The 23,375-nt window shown below is 42.7% G+C and overlaps 1 protein-coding gene across 3 annotated transcripts in view; it reads right to left on the bottom strand.

Annotated features, from left to right (window-relative positions):
- Positions 1-23,375, bottom strand: part of PTPRE (protein tyrosine phosphatase receptor type E) — a 228,169-nt gene that overhangs the window by 83,366 nt on the left and 121,428 nt on the right. For 2 of the 3 annotated variants that reach the window (XM_040439123.1, XM_040439124.1), the window contains exons 3-4: positions 8,678-8,783; positions 4,784-4,857 (exon numbers count right to left, since the gene is read on the bottom strand). In XM_040439123.1, the coding sequence (XP_040295057.1) occupies positions 4,784-4,857; positions 8,678-8,783 (180 nt within the window). Of the gene's footprint in view, positions 1-4,783; positions 4,858-8,677; positions 8,784-17,434; positions 17,550-23,375 lie in introns of those variants that run through there. The other variant, XM_040439125.1, reaches the window with a different exon arrangement.

Raw genomic sequence — 23,375 nt, 5'->3', positions numbered from 1 at the left:
CTCTGATCAGGATCCTCGTCTCTTAGTCAAAGTGGACAGTGGTTACAGAGAGGGTCTCTCGATCTGGAGGACCTGTCCTGTCCTGCATTACACAAGCAATGTATTGATTTGAATGGTCACTGTGTAATGCTTCACTTACCCTGTGGTGGCGCTGCATGAAAATTGTACACTTACTGCCTGGTTTCCCTACAGTTAAGAGCTGATCACTGGGGGTCCCATTCGGGGGACACATTGTGAAAAATTCCTTTAACGTCATCCACTTTTTAAAGGGGTGGTCGAATTACAACAACTGAACCCCTACCCCCAGGATAGATGATACGTGTCTGATTGGCAGGAATTCCACCACTGGGGTCCTGCCTATCAGGAGAACCTAGGTCTGGACACACATGTGCACCACAGAGGTCAGACCCCTGCCGATCAGACACTTATCCCCTATACTGTGGTCAGGGAATATTGTAATGAGACAACCCCTGGCCTTTACATAAACTTACTAGTAAAATGAACCCTCAATTTTTCTAAAATAATGATAGTCGTTTGTTTTTTTTTTGTCTCTATGTCAAGTATGTCTGCATGATCATTAGATATTATAGATAGATGTGTGAGGAAGGAAATGATTATGAATGATTATGAATTCATTCCGGCGTGGAAACTAACTAGTAATAATTACTGTATACTTCATCCTCACATTCAATTAAATCATATTTGCCTTGGCAGCAGCTGCCTGGCATTGATTGCTACAGTAATTTGACAAATGCATAATTTTCCCAAAATTAACAATAACCTAATTTCTTTTCATTCCAAATTATTCTTAGAGCATCATTCCACCAAACCTCTTCTCTCATTGTAGTACAAAACCCATTGTCAGCTCTTGTCAATCCTACCACAGATGGTGGAACGATTTTAGTAAGATTGGGAGTGAGACAGCATCTATCTATCTATCTATCTATCTATCTATCTATCTTATCTAACTAATCAATTTTATTTGTCTAATCAATGTTATCTGTCCACCTAATCTATTTGTTCTATCTATCTATCTATCTATCTATCTATCTATCTATCTATCTATCTATCTATCTATCTATTTATCTATTTGTCTAATCCATCTGTCTAATCTGTATATCTAATCTATTTATCTAAACTGTCTATGTATCTCTCTAATCTATGAATCTATCTAATCTATCTACCTGTCTATCTAATCTATCTATTCTAATATACGCTGAACAAAAATATAAATGCAACACATTCGGTTTTGCTCCCATTTTGCATGAGCTGAACTCAAAGATCTGAAACATTTTCTACAGACACAAAAGACCCATTACTCTCAAATATTGTTCACAAATCTGTCTGAATCTGTGTTAGTGAGCACTTCTCCTTTGCCGAGATAATCCATCCCACCTCACAGGTGTGGCATATCAAGGTGCCGATTAGACAGCATCAATATTGCACAGGTGTGCCTTAGACTGCCCACAATAAAAGACCACTCTGAAATGTGCACAGTTTTGCCTTACTGGGGGGGAGGGGGTCAGAAAACCAGTCAGTATCTGGTGTGGCCTCCATTTGCCTCACGCAGTGCAGCACATCTCCGTCGCATAGAGTTGATCAGGTTGTTGATTGTGGCCTGTGGGATGTTGGTCTACTCCTCTTCAATAGCTGTGCGATGTTGCAGAATATTGTCAGGAACTGGAACACGCTGTCGTATACGCCGATCCAGAGCATCCCAAACATGCTCAATGGGTGACATGTCCGGTGAGTATGCTGGCCATGCAAGAACTGGGTTGTTTTCAGCTTCCAGGAATTGTGTACAGATCCTTGCAATATGGGGGCGTGCATTATCATGCTGCAACATGAGGTGATGGTCGTGGATGAACGGCACAACAATGGGCCTCAGGATCTTGTCACGGTATCTCTGTGCATTCAAAATGCTATCAATAAAATGCATCTGTGTTCGTTGTCCATAACATACCCCTGCCCATACCATAACCCCACCGCCACCATGGGCCACTCGATCCACAACGTTGACGTCAGCAAACCGCTCACCTACACGATGCCACACTCTGTCTGCCATCTGCCCTGAACAATGAAAACAGGGACTCAGACGCCATCGAATGTGAGCATTTACCCACTCAAGTCGGTTACGACGACGAACTGCAGTCAGGTCCAGACCCTGATGAGGACGACGAGCATGCAGATGAGCTTCCCTGAGACGGTTTCTGACAGTTTGTGCAGAAATTCTTTGGTTATGCAAACAGATTGCTGCTGCAGCTGTCCGGGTGGCTGTGGAGGTCCTGGGCTGGTGTGGTCACACGTGGTCTGCGGTTGTGAGGCCGGCTGGATGTACTGCCAAATTTTCTGAAACGCCTTTGGAGACGGCTTATGGTAGAGAAATGAACATTAATTGCACGGGCAACAGCTCTAGTAAACATTCCTGCAGTCAGCATGCATTGCCGCAACTGCGACTCTGTGGCATTGTGCTGTGTGATCAAACTGCACATTTCAGAGTGGACTTTTATTGTGGGCAGTCTAATGCACACCTGTGCAATATTCATGCTGTCTAATCAGCACCTTGATATGCCACACCTGTGAGGTGGGATGGATTATCTCGGCAAAGGAGAAGTGCTCGCTAACACAGATTTAGACAGATTTGTGAACAATATTTGAGAGTAATGGGTCTTTTGTGTATATAGAAAATGTTTCCGATCTTTGAGTTCAGCTCAATGGGAGCAAAACCGAAAGTTGCGTTTTTTATTTTTATTCAGTGTATTTATCTAAACTATATATGTATGTATGTATGTATCCAATTATCTATTTTTCGTCTATCATTCACTGTTACTTTGGCCGCCCTCCTCTGCATCAGATATGTTTTTCTTAGAAATTATATGCACTGTTTTATGTGTGTTTTTACTAGTGTTATGTATAAAGGTATTATGCTCTCATTGGGTGCATCCTGGTCCCTCTTGATGCACTGATCATTAATGGGTATGCATTAAAAGAAAAAGAGAATAATACAGCCCCTGAGTATACTTATCTTATGAACCTGTTCCCTGTATCTAATTGTCACCCTAGTGATTATTATTTTTCATTATTAAAGCGCCATTCATTCCATGGCGCTGTATATATTTCATAGGGTATACATACATAATTTAAAAAACATGAACAAAATGAGTTACAAACTGGTATAGACGGAGAGAGGACCCTGCCCAGGAGAGAGGACCCTGTCCCCAAGGGCTTATAATCTGATGAAAGTGTATAGAGGTTTAAATGGGTTTATCAGCACAAAACATTTGATGGTAGCAGGCTCAGAGTGGCTTAAAAATATAAAAGAACCGATACCTCACCGATCCCCTACTGCTGCTATCCGACACTGCCCGGGATCCCACTACTCCCTACTTCCTGCTTCGGTCTTGACACACAGGAAATGCCCAGTCAGCCAATCACTGGCTGAGGTATGTCACCACTGCACGTAGTGATTGGCTGAGAGGGCATTCCCAGGCATTTCCTGCGTGTGGAGAAGGAAGCAAGAAGTAGAGAGCAGAGGGGACTCAAGAATTGGTGGAATGGTGGATCCGTGAGCATCAAATCTCTTGTTTTTAAGCCACTTTGAGCACACTGCCACAAATTTGTGATTTTGAAAAACATTGTCTTGTTGAAAAAACACTAAACTTTTTTTCCAGGATTTTACAGTTGTTGCCCTTACCTCCAAATAGGCTACCAATATCAGATTGGTGGGAGTCTGGCACTCTCCACCCCCAACAATGAGCATTTCTGCAGTAGTCCCGGTTCTGGAAGTCAGCACCAGAACTGCACAGCCCTGTTCACTATGCAGGGCTGCCCTCATTGAAGTGAATTAACCCTGAAACTGCTGATTGGTGGGAGTATTTGATGTTGTACCCCGTCAATCGGATATTGTTGGCCTGTCCTAAAAATACACCATCAATAGTATAATCCTAGAGTACTCCTTTAAGGATGAAAAAAAATAAGATAAAAATGTCAAGTTTCCACATGATGCAATCCAACTTCTGTGTAAGAAGAACTAAAATATACCGTAGAAAACATATGCAGAAAAATGCCAACTCCCCTAAACACTTAAAAAAGTTATCTATAAAAAAAGTATTTTTTATTATGAAAAGGTAATAAAACATAAAAAAGTATTGATGTAATTGCCACAACTTGTGAAATAAAGTTCACATCTTATCTTCATGGCACGGGGGAGCAGTCTAAAAAGTTGCAGTTTTTTCACGTCTCTCCCACATGTATTACATTTAATCAATGTCATCAATAATCAAAATATTTTGAGTGCCCCAAAAATTGTATTCTTGTAATGTGACGGCACTGTGTAAATATAGCCTTTAAAGGGAACCTGTCACCTGGATTTGGGGTATAGAGCTGAGGACATCGGTTGGTAGATGGCCGCTAGCACATCCGCAATACCCAGTCCCCATAGCTCTGTGTGCTTTTATTGTGTATGAAAACCGATTTGATACATATGCAAATTAACCTGAGATGAGTCAGAGCTTGAAAATATGACTTCTCTTTTATGTAGGATATGTCTCTTTTATGTTAATTTGCATATGTATCAAATCGGGTTTTTTACACAATAAAAGCACACAGAGCTATGGGGACTAGATATTGCGGATGTGCTAGCGGCCATCTAGCAACCCATGTCCTCAGCTCTATACCCCAAATCCCGGTGACAGGTTCCCTTTAAGCCCTGACTAAGTTCTTCAGGAGGCTTACAGTCTTATCTCCATGTAATACAGGGATCTGGTAAACCTTATATCCTCACCTTGTTCTTCCAAGATTCCATTTGGGACCTTCTTGTCACCGGAGTTCACGTCCGCCTTACGACTCTTTCTGGACCTTGAAATATAGAGGGACAAGTGTCTTAGCATGATAGCAGCAGACAACTACTTCTCCCAACAGCTTACATGCAGGAAGCCGCGTTCTTGTTATAGTTAAGTTCCTGTTACAGCCACACAGCTTTAACACTTTCATGTTTCCTATAAGAGGCGTATAAGGGCATATACCATATTTCCCAGCTCAGAATATGTGACCTCTCAGATTTCGCTGGATGCTCTTGGACCCCAGTGCCTAAGTGACGCTTGGGCCCATCACCTAAAAGGTGGAAATGTTGCAATGGTGGGCATACACCATGAGACACAGGTTCTCAATACAATGTTACATTTATACTTTACAATTACGTGGAAATAGTGCAATAAGGTATTGGCTGGTGTTATTTTATGTAGCATTGGAGGTCTATGGGGCCCCATCAGGTGCAGGGGCCTAGGGGTGACACCTGCACTCTGTATAGCTACGCCTCTGTGTGACCTCAATAATGTGGTATTTGCGTTGAGACAATCAAACCCACAATCTTAACGTATTATTTAAGCAGCTCAAAAAACTCACTGGGGGCAATGTATTAAGATGCAACTTTTTGTTTTCACTTTGTCTTCACTTTTGATTTCACTTTCAGTTGCCAAAGTTATCAAATGCCACACTATGTTCAATAAATCTGCCCAGATTTCAGTTCCTATACTCCACTTTTCCTTGCTGGTGAGATTTTGAGACTTTCAAAACATTGCAATGACAATCTGGCTAGAAATTCATTTACATACTAAACTCCTTTTCAGAAGTGGCAAGGGGTGTGTAAAACGGCAATAAAAACCACAAGATTTGACCCAAAACTGCACTTGTTCTGGCACACAAAGTTAATACATTCCTCCCATTGACTTCAGAGACAGATTTTACAATTAAAGGGGTTGTCTGGGTTCAGAGGTGAACCCGGACATACCCACGTTTTCACCCCTCCGGCCCCTGTGATATGAGCATCGGAGCATTTGATGCTCTGATGCTCTCCCTTACCCTGAGCTAGATCTCACAGGGCAAAGGCTTCTTTGATTATATTATTACACTGCTAGGCGGAGGATTCTGCCCAGCAGTGTAATTGGTGATGTCACCGGCTCTGATGGGCAGGTTTCAATGCTGCACTAGCTGGTACGTCACCAGATCTACTAAAAAAGACTTTGGCATGCGCGATTCAGTGCAGGGCAAAGGAGAGCATTGGAGCATGAAATGCTCCAATGCTCATATCCGGGACAACATCTTAAATATTGCAATTTCCACCAGGTAGCAGAAAAATTCACAAAAAATATTACTCTTATATAAAAGTATATACAGTCTTACTTCCTATATCCATCCCTCACATGATTATTTTGCACATGTGCATACAATGTTGGATCCCATTATAGTGTATTTTGTATGCATTTTTTGCAGGAATTTTTGTAAAAAAAAAAAAAAAAGACCAGGTCATGTAAATATGCCCTTAAAGTTATGGACTTTTTGTGTTGCGTTTAATAGTTAGCACCCAAATACAGTATGCCAAACAAGGGCAGCTAAAGCAGCACTACAGGGTAAAGATCCCATCAGACAGCATCTCACCTTCCTGGACCTCCCAAAATACACGCCACAAGTTTTGATCTATCGTTCAAATTTGTATGAAATTGAAGGCAAACTTTAGTGCCTTTAAAGGGGTTGTCCCACGAAACATATGCTACAGTTTTAAAACCAGCACTTGGATCTAAATACTTTTGTAATTGCATGTAGTTAAAAAATTAGCATAGCCACTGAGTTATTCAATAAAATGTATCTGTATAGAGCCACCTGCTGTTTGTTTTTTTTCTTATTTCTTTGACCTGCTCACTGAGAAGGCCGCACATGCTCAGTTTCATCCTCAACTGCCTCCTGAGCTGTGATAGGGAGAGCTGAGACACGCCCCCTGAGCTGTGATAGGGAGAGCTGAGACACGCCCCCTGAGCTGCAGAAGAAAAGACACTCCCCTGAGCTCCCAGCTTGATATAAATCTAGCAGAGGAGATCTCTGGATCCATGTGAGGTACAGGGCTGATTCTAGATTTGTTAGAAACAGATTGCCGTGTACTATATGATGTCTGGTTTTCTTTTTTCTTTATGGGCATGGTAATACTTCTCTACAGAGTTTGGAGGTTTTATGGAGTTCTAAAAGGCTTGTGTGCATGAGGCTTTGGTGTGATATTGCCTTTAACCACAGTTAGACTTTTTTTTATTAAGTCTGGAGGTTTCTTTTACATTGTCTCACAAATTCTTGACAGGAAACAGAAGTGGGAGTTCTAGAGGAAACCACCAAAAGGTAAGTATCTTTCCATGATACTGTACATCCAGACAAAACCTATGCATCTTGTTGTTATATGGACAGCGTCTGTCTGAGATACCTTAGAGACAATTATTCGAAAGGTCCACTCTCCAGCAATACCGAAATGGTGTTTTTTTTTATTGCATAGTAAAGAGTGGTTTAAAGGGCTATATTCTCATCTCGAAATTTATGGCCTATCCATAGGTTATGCCATAAATGTATGATCATTGCAGGTGCCACCTCTGGGACCCACGCCTATCTCGATCAGGGCCCCATCTGGTGTCTGCTGTGAATGTCGAGCTCTCTCCATTTCTGAAAATAGTCGCATAAGCATGCTCAGCTATTTCTGTGACTCCCATAGAAGTCAATGGAGACAGCCAAACATGTGCAGCTCCTCTCTATTCAAAGCACCTGCACAATGCTGTCCCAATGCTGTCCCTTGAGAATCCGCACTTATCGGACAATAGTGGAATATCCATGGAATGCCATAAATGTGAACATTTTAATACCCTTATAATAAACAGATCATCAGAAAGGTCTTTTAAATATCTAATGTAAGTGCACGCTACAATCTCCTCAATTTGGAAGCTCCTGCTGAGAACAGAGGCTGATTGGAAATGTCATACTATTCTGCTGCTGTAGAGTATGTTTAATACCTTCACATATCTGTCTGTCCTAATGTTTCTGACATAGATTTAGCAGTGTGCTAGTTCCTTTTTGATGGCTCTCTCTGCTCTCCCCCTCCCTTAGTAGAGAGGGAGGAAAGAATCCAAGTCTTTGGGGAGGGTGGATGACATGGGCTGTCAGAGTGTAGCTATAGAGACTTGGTGTAGAGGGAGAAGAGCACCCATGTCACATTTGCAGGGGAAGGAGTGATCACACACTCCTCAGTACTAATGACAGTCAGAACAAGGGGGGAGAAGAGATCCCTCATGGACTGTAGAAGATTAAATTAATCCAGGAGAGCTGTCCTGATACATGAGAGCTAGTGAAGACAGCAGCATCCAGGGTAGACAGATGTCACAACCAGCATGTATTACTGAGAGGGACAAGACCACATCAGCAAAATCTGAAAATAGAAGCAAATTACAAACTGAATATGAGGAAGTCTGAAAATGAAAGATGAAATTAAAATTGCAGCAAACCTTCCATGTTAAAGTTGCTTATAGCCATGTAAATAAACTTTTTTTTATCATAATGTTTCTGGGTCTAAATTGCTGTGCTGAATAATTTCTCAATAAATCTTTCTAGCAGCTCGAGGTCTGTTTTTCTGAAACAAATCCCCAAATCCCTTCCATACAGAAATATATAAGATGTAATATGCTGGCTGCCTACAGTCACCAATAGAGGGAGCTTAGGAGCTTTCTGCATACTGTGTTACTATTGAGTTCAATGTATAAACTGTATGCAGTAAGCTTTTAAGCTCCCTCTAGTGCTAGCTGCAGGTAGACAGAATTTTGTCATATATAGGAGTATTTTCATCCTACTAACCAGACATGACCATCACTGTTACCTTAGAAGGTAGCCAGCCAGCAAAATGAGCAGAAAGCAAACAAGCAAAGGCACCAGGACGGATGTCAGGAGCGAGGAAGTGTCAGTCAAAGGTGTTTCTGTAGTATCTGCAAATAAAAAATAAGATCATGAATATTTCTATGTTAAAGAATATGTTATACCCCAAAAAATACAAAGAAGTCACCATTATAGACAAAATCTTAAGATGTCTTTGATGCTGTGTCATAGTTACGTGGCTGACCAGTACTCCTAGCTGCAAATCTACCCAGTTATGTAGTCCCAGGACCCCCATCGATCAATAAAGGAGACCCTTCAATGGTTATTTAGGCACAGTGGCCCACACCTGGTGCCTAAGCAGACCTGAAGATCCCTCTGCCATAGAAAAACACCAGTACTATAAACAGCACATAGTAACAGAGGGCCCTATTACAGTTTTTTTTACTGAGACATAGGAGCAGACCAGTTGTGATGCTGGGCTTATCCATAGGTGTAAATTAGCCCCATTCAAGTGTTGGCGGGATGCCGGGGTTGGACCCCCAGGTCATCAATGTTTTGGTCATGCAAAGGCCATGCAAGGATATGAGCTCTCGCTCCCAAGGTTATATAGTCAGGGATAATTCTAAGTGTTAATTTATAACTTGCCGCCGATAATTTCAGATTAACTAATTTAGCTTTTACATCTAGCATCTCCTATCCTGTGAGCATTTCCTCTTGTTTTATGCTATAAATAACATGTTTCAGCGAGAACAGTCATCATTTATTTAATAAAGGGCATCTGTCAGCAGCTTTCTACCTATGAAACTGTTGCATGTGAACTTGGCTGAAGGCATCTGTGTTGGTCCCATGTTCATATGTTCCCGCATTGCTGAGAAAAATGAAGTTTTAATATATGCAAATGAGCCTATAGGAGCAATGGGGGCGTTACCATTACACCTAGAGGCTTTGCAACTGCCAGACCCTTTGCAGTTTGATTGGTCCTGTCAATCAAAGTGGAGAGGCCAGGGCAGCTGCAGAGAAAGCGGAGCCTCTAGGTGTAATGGCAACATCCCCGTTGCTCCTAGAGGCTTATTTGCATATATTAAAAAATTTTAAAGAACGTTGATAAAAATGAGAAAATCCCTTTAAGGGGGATGCGACAGTGCAAAAACCCTGTCCAAATGCCCTATTAGTGCATATAGACATCATAGAGGGGGCACCCCCAATTAGCACCCTTTTCTATGATCCAGAACAGAGTGATGCACTTTGATACTGGCTCCTATTCTCGAGCTGTCCTGCATGGCTGCCATATAATACCTCAGGCTGTGGGTGCATTTAGCCGATTCCTGTGACAGTCACATTCTGAAAGCGGTTGTCTCTGCTGTGACATCCACCTTAAATCAGTACTTGGCGTTTGGTAATCTGGTATCAGTTCCAAATATTACTTACATATGATCTGGGCTGTCTGGGAAATAATGGTGGTTATTATATGAGGTTTTTAGATTTTCAGACCCATTTTAAGTACTTTGCCCCCATTTTAAAGCACACCTTTTATTAAAAAAATTACAGACCTTCCTTAGGTAGCTCCTGACCTATGCTGGATGTAGTACAGCCAGACATGTGGTATAAAACCTGCATAAGTTGGATGTTTTTTTTTCTCCCTTCTCCTGTAATGTATCAGCTGCTCCCTCTCCTCTCTCACAGCGTGCACTCTCACAGACACACCGAGGGGAGATCCTGCAGCTCCATCTGCCTACTCCCTGACCCTCAATATACTGGATTACAGTAAAATGATTTTTTAGGTGGGTTATCACCCACCAAGCAGCAGTGTACACATTTTTGTAAACAAGATATACAGTATATACAGTACAGACCAAAAGTTTGGACACACCTTCTCATTCAAAGAGTTTTCTTTATTTTCATGACTATGAAAATTGTAGATTCACACTAAAGGCATCAAAACTATGAATTAAAGAGGACCTTTCACCGATTTTGACCCTATGAACTAACTATACAGACATGTGGAGCGGCGCCCGGGGATCTCACTGCACTTACTATCATCCCCGGGCGCCGCTCCGTTCTCCTGCTATGTCCTCCGGTATCTCCGTTCCCTAAGTTCCACATGTCCGCTCCACATGTCTGTATAGTTAGTTCATAGGGTCAAAATCGGTGAAAGGTCCTCTTTAACACATGTGGAATTATATACATAACAAACAAGTGTGAAACAACTGAAAATATGTCATATGCTAGGTTCTTTAAAGTAGCCACCTTTTGCTTTGATTACTGCTTTTCACACTCTTGGCATTCTCTTGATGAGCTTCAAGAGGTAGTCACCTGAAATGGCCTTCCAACAGTCTTGAAGGAGTTCCCAGAGATGCTTAGCACTTGTTGGCCCTTTTGCCTTCACTCTGCGGTCCAGCTCACCCCAAACCATCTCGATTGGGTTCAGGTCCGGTGACTGTGGAGGCCAGGTCATCTGGCACAGCACCCCATCACTCTCCTTCATGGTCAAATAGCCCTTACTTTCAAAGTTTTCCCAATTTTTCGGCTGACTGACTGACCTTCATTTCTTAAAGTAATGATGGCCACTCGTTTTTCTTTACTTAGCTGCTTTTTTCTTGCCATAATACAAATTCTAACAGTCTATTCAGTAGGACTATCAGCTGTGTATCCACCTGACTTCTCCTCAACGCAACTGATGGTCCCAACCCCATTTATAAGGCAAGAAATCCCACTTATTAAACCTGACAGGGCACACCTGTGAAGTGAAAACCATTTCAGGGGACTACCTCTTGAAGCTCATCAAGAGAATGCCAAGAGTGTGTGTAACGGACCGTTCAGCACACAAAACGTTCAGACGATATTCCCCTTTCCAATGCACAGGCAGCTACTGCAAGCACCAGTCTGTCGAACTGCAAACTACACAAACACTGGAAACCGCGGAACAGGAAAAGCATACAATCGGCTTACACTCCTGGCAATCAGCATACAATCCAATTCCCCCAATAACGAGACGGCACTTCGTTTTGAGGTCAAGCAGAACTCTTTAATGGGTTATTTTTCAGCCTTTTATGCAGGTCTCCTAGCAAGGGACACTCCCCCTGGGGCCCTTGTAAAAGACTGTGACAGTTTATATTTTAGCCAATCACATGCATTTACAGTATTGAACCTTCCCAGCAATTGTACACAAAATCCCCTTCCCTCTGTCTGTAACGCAATCCACAAAATACAATGAGCATTGTCTGTGACGCAATTAACTAACACACTGGCATTGTCAGAGACACAATCAACAAAATACAATTACCAAACGTAATCACTCACAGACAGAAAACACACATTTTTCCCCCAAACACAGAAAACACCCCAAAACCCCACATTTTCCCATAATGTATACATCCATGGATAGCTCTGATCTGGGTGAACAACATATCCAAAAATCACCCAGATCCGAGAAGAGGTTCCCGAATTCCATGGAAGTCACATTTGGCCGGCCGCAAGCATGGCTTTCCTGCCCAAAACAGTTCCACAGATTTAAGCTGTGCGGCCGGTCTGTCTTCTCCTTCAAAGTTAGTATGGGCCATAATCCTGAGGCAAGAGGCTGGCAAACAGCCCCCTCCAAAACACTATGGCGAAGTGGCTTTCACCACATATCTTCCCATTCGGGGGAGACTAACCAGGTAGCTGACCTTCTGTCGGTCAATGCCTGAGTTAGTCGAGTCACCCACCCACAGTAAATTACAATCAACAAGGCAGCCCCCCCCACAATAATATACAATCCGCAGTGCAGTCCCCCCCCCCCAACACTTGGTTACTGCACCCGGGCAATTTTGTAGCTTGTTTCGGTCCCATGGCTTCACCATGGCTGTGTTGGGCACTGGTCTCTTGGCTTTGTGGGTCATTGAGTGAGCAGAGACCGGCGGTAATCTTCCCTGGTGCCAGCGCTTCAGCTCGGGGGACCTGCAGATAGACAAGCCTGGGACAAGGGGACAAAGGAGGGCAGAGGCCAACTGTGCTCTGCCCAATTGCCAGCTCTTCCGCTGGAGCAATCGGGGTATAGTCCTGCCCGGTGACAAAGGGAAAGTTAGGGCAGAGGCCAGCGGCGCTCTGCCCAGATGCCAGCTCTTCTGCTGGGAGGGGGTCAGAGGAAGCTAATGGCTCCTCTACTGACCTGTACCTCAGTAGGGGTTAGCTGTGGAGGGTAGGGATCGCTTACCTCCTCCTCCTGGTACTCACACTGCCGCTGGAGATCTGGGCCGACTGCCCAGCATCCCTGTAGGGCCGGTAGAGAGACTTCGGTCCCATCTCCCCCTGCCTGCTGGGAGTCCTCCCAAGACCGGTCTATGAGGTCCGCGACCTCCGGTACTTCTGGTTCCTGTTGGGGGAGAGGACCGACTGTCTCTTCTCCCATGAATACACACTGCCGCTGGGGAGGAAGGACAGTACCTTCAGCTCCCTGTAACTCACACTGCCACTGGGGAGCAAGGACGGTACCTTCAGCTCCCTGGGACTCTCTTGGCTGCTGGGGAGAGAGACCAACTATCTCTTCTCCCTTCAGGACACACTGCCGCTGGGGAGGAAGGACGGCACCTTCAGCTCCCTGTGGATCACTTGGCTGCTGTGGAGAGGGACCAACTGTCTCCTCTCCTAAGGGTACACACTGCCGCTGGAGAGAGAGACCGGTTGTCTCTGCTCCTAATACAATACTCGGCTGTTGGGGAGGAAGGACGGCACCTTCATCTCCCTGTAACTCACACTGCCTCTGGGGAGCAAGGACAGCACCTTCAGCTCCCGGGAACTTGCTCGGCCGCTGGGGTATCTCCCTCCTGTATACCGCTGCCATGGCCTGCAGGTACTCTCTGATCCTCCACTTCACGATCTGTACGAGGTTTTCAGCGGGGTTGGGTCCCAAGAGAGACAGCACCCCATTAACCTCTCTATCAAACTCCTCCTGAGTGTAGCAGGGCTCCATGCTTGCTCTGCTGATTTTGGTTCCTTTGTAGATAGGGGCGCTGTACGGGTACTAGTGTTGCCCTCAATTTGTAATCCAGGAACTGGTGTTGCCTTGTAGCTGTCCTTCTGGGCCGTGAGAATTATCCCGTTGCTTGCCACCAATTGTAACGGACCGTTCAGCACACAACTCTGTTCAGACGATATTCCCCTTTCCAATGCACAGGCAGCTACTGCAAGCACCAGTCTGCCGAACTGCAAACTACACAAACACTGGAAACCGCGGAAAAGGAAAAGCATACAATCGGCTTACACTCCTGGCAATCAGCATACAATCCAATTCCCCCAATAACGAGACGGCACTTCGTTTTGAGGTCAAGCAGAACTCTTTAATGGGTTATTTTTCAGCCTTTTATGCAGGTCTCCTAGCAAGGGACACTCCCCCTGGGGCCCTTGTAAAAGACTGTGACAGTTTATATTTTAGCCAATCACATGCATTTACAGTATTGAACCTTCCCAGCAATTGTACACAAAATCCCCTTCCCTCTGTCTGTAACGCAATCCACAAAATACAATGAGCATTGTCTGTGACGCAAATTAACTAACACACTGGCATTGTCAGAGACGCAATCAACAAAACACAAATACCAAACGTAATCACTCACAGACAGAAAACACTAATTTTTCCCCCAAACACAGAAAACACCCCAAAACTCCACATATCCCCATAATGTATACATCCATGGATAGCTCTGATCTGGGTGAACAACATATCCAAAAATCACCCAGATCCGAGAAGGGGTTCCCGAATTCCATGGAAGTCACATTTGGCCGGCCGCAAGCATGGCTTTCCTTCCCAAAACAGTTCCACAGATTTAAGCTGTGCGGCCGGTCTGTCTTCTCCTTCAAAGTTAGTATGAAATATAATCCTTAGGCAAGAGGCTGGCAAACAGCCCCCTCCAAAACACTGTGGCGAAGTGGCTTTCGCCACAGTGTGCAAAGCAGTAATCAAAGCAAAAGGTGGCTACTTTGAAGAACCTAGAATATGACATATTTTCAGTTGTTTCACACTTGTTTGTTATGTATATAATTCCACATGTGTTAATTCATAGTTTTGATGCCTTCAGTGTGAATCTACAATTTTCATAGTCATGAAAATAAAGAAAACTCTTTGAATGAGAAGGTGTGTCCAAACTTTTGGTCTGTACTGTATATAGATAGATAGATAGATAGATAGATAGATAAATAAGGAGCAGCCAGACACATTAGGCCATGCTTATTTAGTCTGAAGTATAAGAAGTCAGGAGGAAAGCCAAGCCTTTTTTCTCAATAAGAGAATTCAAGTCTTTCCCAATACACATTAAATTGTCAAACAGGGTGGATAAAAATCAATGATTTAAAAAAAAAAAAAAATCTGATTTTTTCTATTTAAATCTGATTTTTTTTATTTAAATTGGATTTTTTTTTCAATATAAAATGCTTTTTGAGGAAAAAATATTACCATCCAAAGGTTATTCCATCATGAAATAAAGATTAGTTTTTTAATTATGTAGAATAAGGCTGTACGTGGACATCCCATATTGTTGAATGGATTAGGCAGTGGCTGAGGGACAGACAACAGAGGGTTGTAGTCAATGGAGTATATTCAGACCATGGTCTTGTTACCAGTGGGGTACCTCAGGGATCTGTTCTGGGACCCATATTGTTTAATATCTTTATCAGCGAAATTGCAGAAGGCCTCAATGGTAAGGTGTGTCTTTTTGCTGATGACACAAAGATTTGTAACAGGGTTGATGTTCCTGGAGGGATACACCGAATGGAAAAGGATTTAGGAAAACTAGAGGAATGGTCAAAAATTTATGTTGATAAGTGCAAGATAATGCACCTGGGGGGTAAAAACCCAAGAGCAGAATATACATCCCCACACGCACTCTTCGATCCTCACAAGACCTCCTTCTCTCCTCTCCTCTTATCGCCTCTTCCCACAATCGACGCCAAGATTTCTCCCGTGCATCTCCCATACTCTGGAACTAGCTACCCCAACATATCAGACTCTCACCTACAGTGGAATCCTTCAAAAGAAACCTGAAAACCCACCTCTTCAGACAAGCCTACAATCAGTGACCCTGCTGCCTCTATACCGCCATGACCAACTTCACCCGCACCTACTGTGTCCTTCTCCCATACCATGTAGATTGTAAGCCCTCACGGGCAGGACCCTCTCTCCTTCTGTACCAGTTTGTAACTCGTCTTGTTTATGATTAGTGCAATTGTCTGTATTGTGTATGTATACCTCTTCTCATATGTACAGAGCTATGGAATGAATGGCGCTTTAATAATAAATAATAATAATAATAAATAATAATAATAATAATAATAATAAATCAGTGATACATTCCTAACCTCAGTATATGAGGAAAGGGATTTAGGGGTCATTATTTCAGAAGACTTAAAGGTAGGCAGACAATGTCATAGAGCAGCAGGAAATGCTAGCAGAATGCGTGGGTGTATAGGGAGAGGAATTACCAGTAGAAAGAGGGAGGTGCTCATGCCGCTCTACAGAGCACTAGTGAGACCTCATTTGGAGTATTGTGCTCAGTACTGGAGACCATATCTCCAGAAGGATATTGATACTTTGGAGAGAGTTCAGCGAAGAGCTACTAAACTGGTACATGGATTGCAGGATAAAACTTACCAGGAAGGATTAAAGGACCTTAACATGTATAGCTTGGAAAAAAGACGAGACAAAGGGGATATGATAGAAACTTTTAAATACATAAAGGGAATCAACTCGGTAAAAGAGGAGAGAATATTTAAAAGAAGAAAAACTGCTACAAGAGGACATAGTTTTAAATTAGAGGGGCAAAGGTTTAAAAGTAATATCAGGAAGTATTACTTTACTGAGAGAGTAGTGGATGCATGGAATAGCCTTCCTGCAGAAGTGGCAGCTGCAAATACAGTGGAGGAGTTTAAGCATGCATGGGATAGGCATAAGGCCATCCTTCATATAAGATAGGGCCAGGGGCTATCCATAGTATTCAGTATATTGGGCAGACTAGATGGGCCAAATGGTTCTTATCTGCCGACACATTCTATGTTTCTATGTTTCTATATGTGTAATCTTTTTGGTAAATAAATTCCATTAATCCATTCACAATGTCCTGCTCTTCCAGAGGTTTTTGTAAGATTATTAGGCAGTTTCTCTACCTACAAGATATTATCACAGATGCTTGGTTTACTTTTGCAGTTCTCAAAACTGAATTTGACTCAGCAGAGATCACATGCCTCTTCTTCACAGCAAAAATTTTATAACATGAACAGAGTTGAGAAAAATACCATAATCCTAACTTCTACAACCCTATGAATACAGAATCAACCTAATCAAACTAATATGAAAAGTTGTTATTCTAAAAATCTTCATATACTTGCATATTATAAGTTATACCAGCAAGAATAAGTCTTTATGTAGAAAACTATGATTTAAATCAAGCCTTACTGACTAGTGATTTAAATTGTGATTTAAATCATTTTGATTTAAATCAAATCCACCCTGTTGTCAAACAATTCCACTGAAACCAGGAGCGTCTGGCTACAAATGCCTCATCTAGTGTACGGCCAACTATGCTTTATGTCAACCAATTTCTATATCCTATATATATTACAAATTATTAAAGCACTCTCACAAGACACACCGAGGGAGAGATACTGCAGCTGCATCGACCTCCTGCCCGACTTCAATCTGTCTGGATTGCAGTAAAAAAGATTTTTTTTAGGTGACTGTGGAGGTTTCTACAGGCTGCAGTAAACTGAGGGCAATGTCAATTTGTCACTTTACCCTTATATCATACAAACGGTGGCACTGCATACTATGAGTAAGAGTCACAGTAGTTCTGGCAGTCCTGTAGTTCAAACATTCTGCTGAAGAGCTCGCTCTGAGAGGTCAGTGCCACATGCTGAGTGCATGAAAAAAAAGAAAAGCAAATTAATGTATCTTTTAACATAATACCTAATTATTAGCAATCTGCTACGATCTATGGGGCTGTTTGGCATTGCCCTTTAAGGGAACTCTGGCTGCAGCGCTCTGTAATTTCCACTTCTTTCTGATATATTATTGAATAGTGAGTTGTGGAGAGAGGTCAGAGAGTGTCCTCTCCACGCTCATTACATGATGCTTCGGTCTGCCCCAGGAGTTCAGTCACTGGGAGAACGGTTGTAGTTTCCAAGGCAACAAAGAAATTGGTGAGAGGAGGACGAAGATATTAAGGGGTTTCCCAAAGCTCCCTTACATGCAGCCTGGGATATTTAAGAAAGACTCAGTGAAACACAAAGTCCTGACAGTTCTGATCCATACACAACTAAAGCACCAGTAATGTCAATGTGACAGTGATGGAACTCCAGAACACTGAGGACAGTCAGGGTTGTCACCCATCAAGCACTGTACACTGTATATATTTATATAACTTTAGTTTTCTTTGAGTATGCATGTTACTCTATGATGGTGTTCTTAGTCATGATCTCAGATCATGACTAAGAACACCATCGTTCGAAACGCGTAGATCTTGGGGATAAAGTGGGAGCCAGTGTCACTGTTTGCTGTATCTACCTGTATTTTGGTGACAAATAAAGACCGGGATTTTCACCACGTCCATTCTGGTGCTGGAGCTTTCTTTCTATCTTGTGCATTACCTCTGAGGACTGGCTTGAGTCCACCCCGTGCACCGTCATACAGGATAAGAAGGTGGGCTGGCTGTAACTTTTCTACTTCGACGTGAGCGTAGCGTTGCGCTCTCCCTCCTCCCTCAATGACGACTTACCTCCGTGATGTCTGCTGACTCCGAGATGGTTTTGGATCCCGTTGACGCTGGCGTTGACTCCCCTCTCGTGTTCCCCGCTATCTGACTTCAGCGGGACGGGAGGATTGTTGCTCCGCTTCGCTCCTCTGCCTGGTGAAAGTGCCTCCATTTCTTCTATTCTTGTCAGGCCGGTGCCTGCCTCGTTTGTCCTCTTGCTGCGTTCCTGCTGCCCTGCTGAGACTTCGCTTCGCCCCGCTCACTTCCACACCGGCAAGTCTGTGCTGTCGGTGGATCGTGCTCTCCCCCTCTGATCGCCTTCCCTACCTAGTGTCTGCCTGTGGGCCTCGCCTGGAGTTGTCCGGAGGCTGAAAATAGACTGGAAGACCCTGAGAAGACGCTTGATTGGTGAGATCCATCCCGGCTGTCCCCCCCCTGCTCGGAACTCCTTGTGTTTCTTGTTTTCCCTCCTCTCCTCGTGTTTCTCTCGGCCTCATCCTCAACTACCTGACTTCATCTAACCCCATGTGACAGTTTTTAGTTTTTAACCCTTATTCCCCAGTATTGTCAATTATTTACTAATCTCCTGTAGTGAAGTGTGTGTGGGGGGGGGGGGAGAAACGAAAGCTTTACTGGGGTAGGGGGGAGGGAACTGAAAAAAAAAAAAAGGGGGCGGTGAGGAGAGTTTGAGGAGATGGGGGGGGGGGAAAGGGGGGGAGGGGGAGGATTGAAGAGGAGAAAAAGAAGAGAGGAAAAAAAGAAAAGAAAAGTAAAGAAAAGAAAGGAAGAGGGGGGGAGGAAAAAAAAAAGTGGGAGAGAAAGATGACCCCTAAACAGAATAGACGCTCAACAGACTTGAGCGTGGTCAAGGTGGGACAGAAACAGAGTCCTCTAAAATTGATCAATTTTTGCGATCCCCAAATCTTAGTACTAGGTCAGGATTAAAGGTGAAGCTGGATACTAATATAAGAAAAAATCCTTCTGAGGTTCGAGCGGAGGAGGTACTTGAAGGGGATTCTCATATTGGAGACGCGGAGATACCTATGGACAATTCATGTCCATTAGAGGAAATTTTATCCATCGTGAAAAATAATGGAAAAGCGATACAAAATATTGCCGTTCAATTGGGGTCAGTACAGACGGATCTACTTATTATAAAAGATGATTTGACAAAGATACGGGATAGAATTAAAGAATTAGAAAACACGGTGGCTAACCTGGAGCAAGAAGTGAGAGTATTAAAAGCGGAGAATATTACAGTAAAAACAGATTATAACTATCTGGAAAAAAAACAAAAACGGTGGATCTAGAAGATCGCTCAAGAAGATGTAACGTCCGAATTATAGGTTTAACAGAATCCTCTGATGATAAAAACCTAGCAGGAACAATACAATCCATTATCTTCGATAATTACGGGAAGGAACATTTTTCATCTTTGTTTCTAATTGAAAGGGCGCATCGAATACCCTGGACGGTTGCCAAGGACGGTAATAGTTAAGATGTTAGCCGCTTATGATAGAGATATGATTTTGAGGCGAGCACGGGATTCCCCCCCGATTATGTATAATGGATGTAAACTTTCCTTTTTCCCTGATTTTTCAAAAGAGGTTCAAGATAAGAGACGATGTTAAAAAAAACGCCTTCAGAGCAAAGACATTAAGTACTCCTTTATATATCCGGCCAAGTTAAGGATTGTATTTAATGATAATGTTTTTTGACTCTCCAGAAGTGGCCACTGACTGGCTAGATCGGAACAATGTTTAAAATCAGTTTTTCTTCTTTTTGGAGGTCTGGTTGAGGGGGTGGGGGAGGGATGGTCCTAGTTAAGAGGTCTGTCACTTTTAGTGATGGAGCAAGGGGGATATGGGCTTTTTGGTTGGGGGGGTAGGGGGGCTTAGAGGGGGGGCGGGTTATGATGTGTCTCTACTGTGGAGGAGAGCGGAGTGAAGTTAGGGAGTTTTTTCAATTGGATACTCTTAGACTAAATAATGGCGACTAGAATACTTACGTGGAACGTCCGGGGCCTTGGGGAGAAGATAAAAAGGCAGGTGGTCTTAGATTTGATACGAAGACATTTACCAGCTATTGTTTGCCTGATAGAAACCCACTTTACACAGGATACGATTGTTCGACTTGGGGGGAGGTGGGCTACACAGGTGTATAATTCTACATATACCAGTTACTCTAGAGGAGTTACAGTTTTAATTCATAACCGGATTAATTTTGTATGTTTGGCATCATCTATTTATAGACAGGGGAGATATGTTTTTCTCCATGGTAGGCTAGATGGGAAGTTATGTATTCTGGCTTTTATCTATATTCCTCCACCTTTTTTTATACAAATATTGACCTGTCTGATGGCGTTTGTGGATCAATGGCCGGAATGTCTGGTTATAGTTAAGGGGGATTTTAACTGTGTGTTTAATCCAGAGAGAGAGATAGGATTACCACGGGAGGAAATATTTATTCCCCGACCCAGGGGTCCCCCTTGGCTCGGTTTTGCCAGGAGGTTGGCCTTGTGGATGTTTGGGAATATCTATTCAAAGAAAAAAGGACCTACTTATGCAGAAGTAAATCTGGAAGATCTATGTCTAGGATTGATCTGGCCTTGATAAACAAAGAATATTTAAATTGCATCAAACGGATGAAATATGAGACCAGATACGTTTTAGACCATGTTCCTTTTGTAATTGAGTTGTGTATGCTTAGGAATAACCTTAGACATAGACCCCTATTTAGATTGAATCCCCACTGGCTTTTAATAATTGATAACCATAACCAGATAGAAAGTGAGATCACTTCCTTTTGGAATAAAAATACAGCTTCAGCCAAACCCCAATTTGTTTGGGATGCGTTTAAAGCGGTTATGAGAGGGATCTTTATTAGTACAATCGCCAATGTCACTAAACGATATGCTATGAAGGAGGAAGAATTAGAGGAAGCAGCTGCGGCTGGAATGGTTGGCTATGCCAGGTTAAAGACGGAGGAAGCTAGAGAGATTATGCAGAGAACGGGTCAGGCTTTCTCCGAGTTTCTTTTGGAAAAAGCTTAACAGAGGTTGTTCTTTAGAGGACAAAAATATTTTTCTGAGGCAGGGTGTCCAGGAAAGATGTTGGCCAGGGTAATAGCTAGCCAGGACCCAAAGAAAGAGATTCGTAGCATTCGTGCCATGGACGGGACCATTATTGAAGATCAGGAGGGAATTATGGAAACATTTATAAATTATTTTTCCGAACTATATGAATCAGAGTGTGTTCTTCCAGACGATGTGATTGACTCGTACTTGGATTCTATCTCCCTTTCAGCTCTCACGGATACTCAAAAAGAACGTCTTGAGATGGACCTAGGTCTTCAAGAGATAGATGATGTAATTAAAGGCTGTTCAGGGAATTCCTCTCCTGGATCGGATGGACTCCCGTATGGGTTTTATCGTAAGTATAGGGAGATTGTTCTTCCTTATCTGTGGAGAACACTCACTGATTCAATAGAGGAGGAATCCCTTCCAGAAACAATGACAGAGGCTGTCATTGTACTGGTATTAAAGAAGGGTAAAGACCCTAATGATTTGGGGTCATATAGACCTATTTCTCTTCTTAATACAGATGTTAAACTTTTCTCTAAGATTTTGGCCAGGAGGTTATCTACTGTTATGACTTCAATTGTACACCCAGACCAAACAGGTTTTATCCCTAAGAAAGGGACCCACTATAATTTACATCGGCTCTTTACTAATATACAGACGTCCGGAGGGGATACACGATCCATTTTGTCTATAGACGCTTCTAAGGCTTTCGATAGAGTGGAATGGGGGTTCCTGTGGAGAGTGCTTCATAGGCTCTGGTCCTAGGTTGACTAATATTATAAAACTTCTGTACAGATCTCCTACCGCAAGATTGAATATAAATGGTCATCTTACAAGAAGTTTTCCCTTGACTAGAGGCACTCGTCAGGGATGCCCGCTTTCTCCTCTTTTGTTTGATATTTATATTGAGCCCTTGGCTGCTAGAGTTAGACAGGATCCTAGGATCTTGGGGTTTGGGATACTGGGTATTGAAGACCGAATTTCTCTATACGCAGATATTTTGTTTTATGTTCAACAGACACAATTTACGCTGTTGAGCATCATTCAAACGATACATGAGTTTGGAGAGGTTTCAGGTCTGGATGTAAACTGGGAAAAAACTACTCTCATGCCCTTGGACAATAGGAATATGCCCCTAGATAATCTTTCACTCCAAATTGAAGCTCCCATTAATACTTTAAAAATCGCTGACTCTGTTGAGTATTAAGGAATTATAATCTCTCCAAGGGTGGAGGACTTTATTCCGCTCAATTTGATTCCATTGTTAAATAAGCTAAGATCTAAAATAACAACTTGGCTTCGCTTACCTTTATCGAAGGCTGACAGAGTATCCTTAATTAAGATGGTGATTCTCCCCCAGTTATTGTATCTCTTTAAGAATTCTCCAGTTTGGATTGAGGATAGATTTTTTAAATTAATAGAAAGAATTTTTAGGGATCTACTTTGGGGACAGAAACGCGTAAGACTTAAACTAGAGCATTGGTATAAGCCCTTGGAGAGAGGAGGAGTTAATCTCCCTTGCTTCAGGGGTTACTTCTTAGCCGCACAGTTCTGTTTTTTCTGTGAGTGGACTGTAAGTACAGTATTTAGTTAATAGATCTCCTTATGATAATTTTTTCACATTGTTAGAGTCTGGTCAATTGACCGACTCCGAGATAGAATTTAAATCCGCCAGGAACCTTGTCATGGTATTCGATCATACTTTGGTGTGGAGTGAAAGGCTCAATTGGATGTACTCCGTTATGGCATAATAAGCATTTCCAAAATTTTGTCGAACTAAATAGAGATTTATACTGGCAAAAAGGTAATATTCGGTATTTGACACAGGTAGTAGGAAATGCGGACATTGATTCATTCACGGTATTATCACAAAGACAAAATGTACACAAATTATCATGGTTTCG

The sequence above is a fragment of the Bufo bufo genome, chromosome 6, assembly GCF_905171765.1.
Source record: "Bufo bufo chromosome 6, aBufBuf1.1, whole genome shotgun sequence".
Taxonomy (NCBI): domain Eukaryota; kingdom Metazoa; phylum Chordata; class Amphibia; order Anura; family Bufonidae; genus Bufo; species Bufo bufo.
This window is presented reverse-complemented; position numbering and strand designations above follow the sequence as displayed.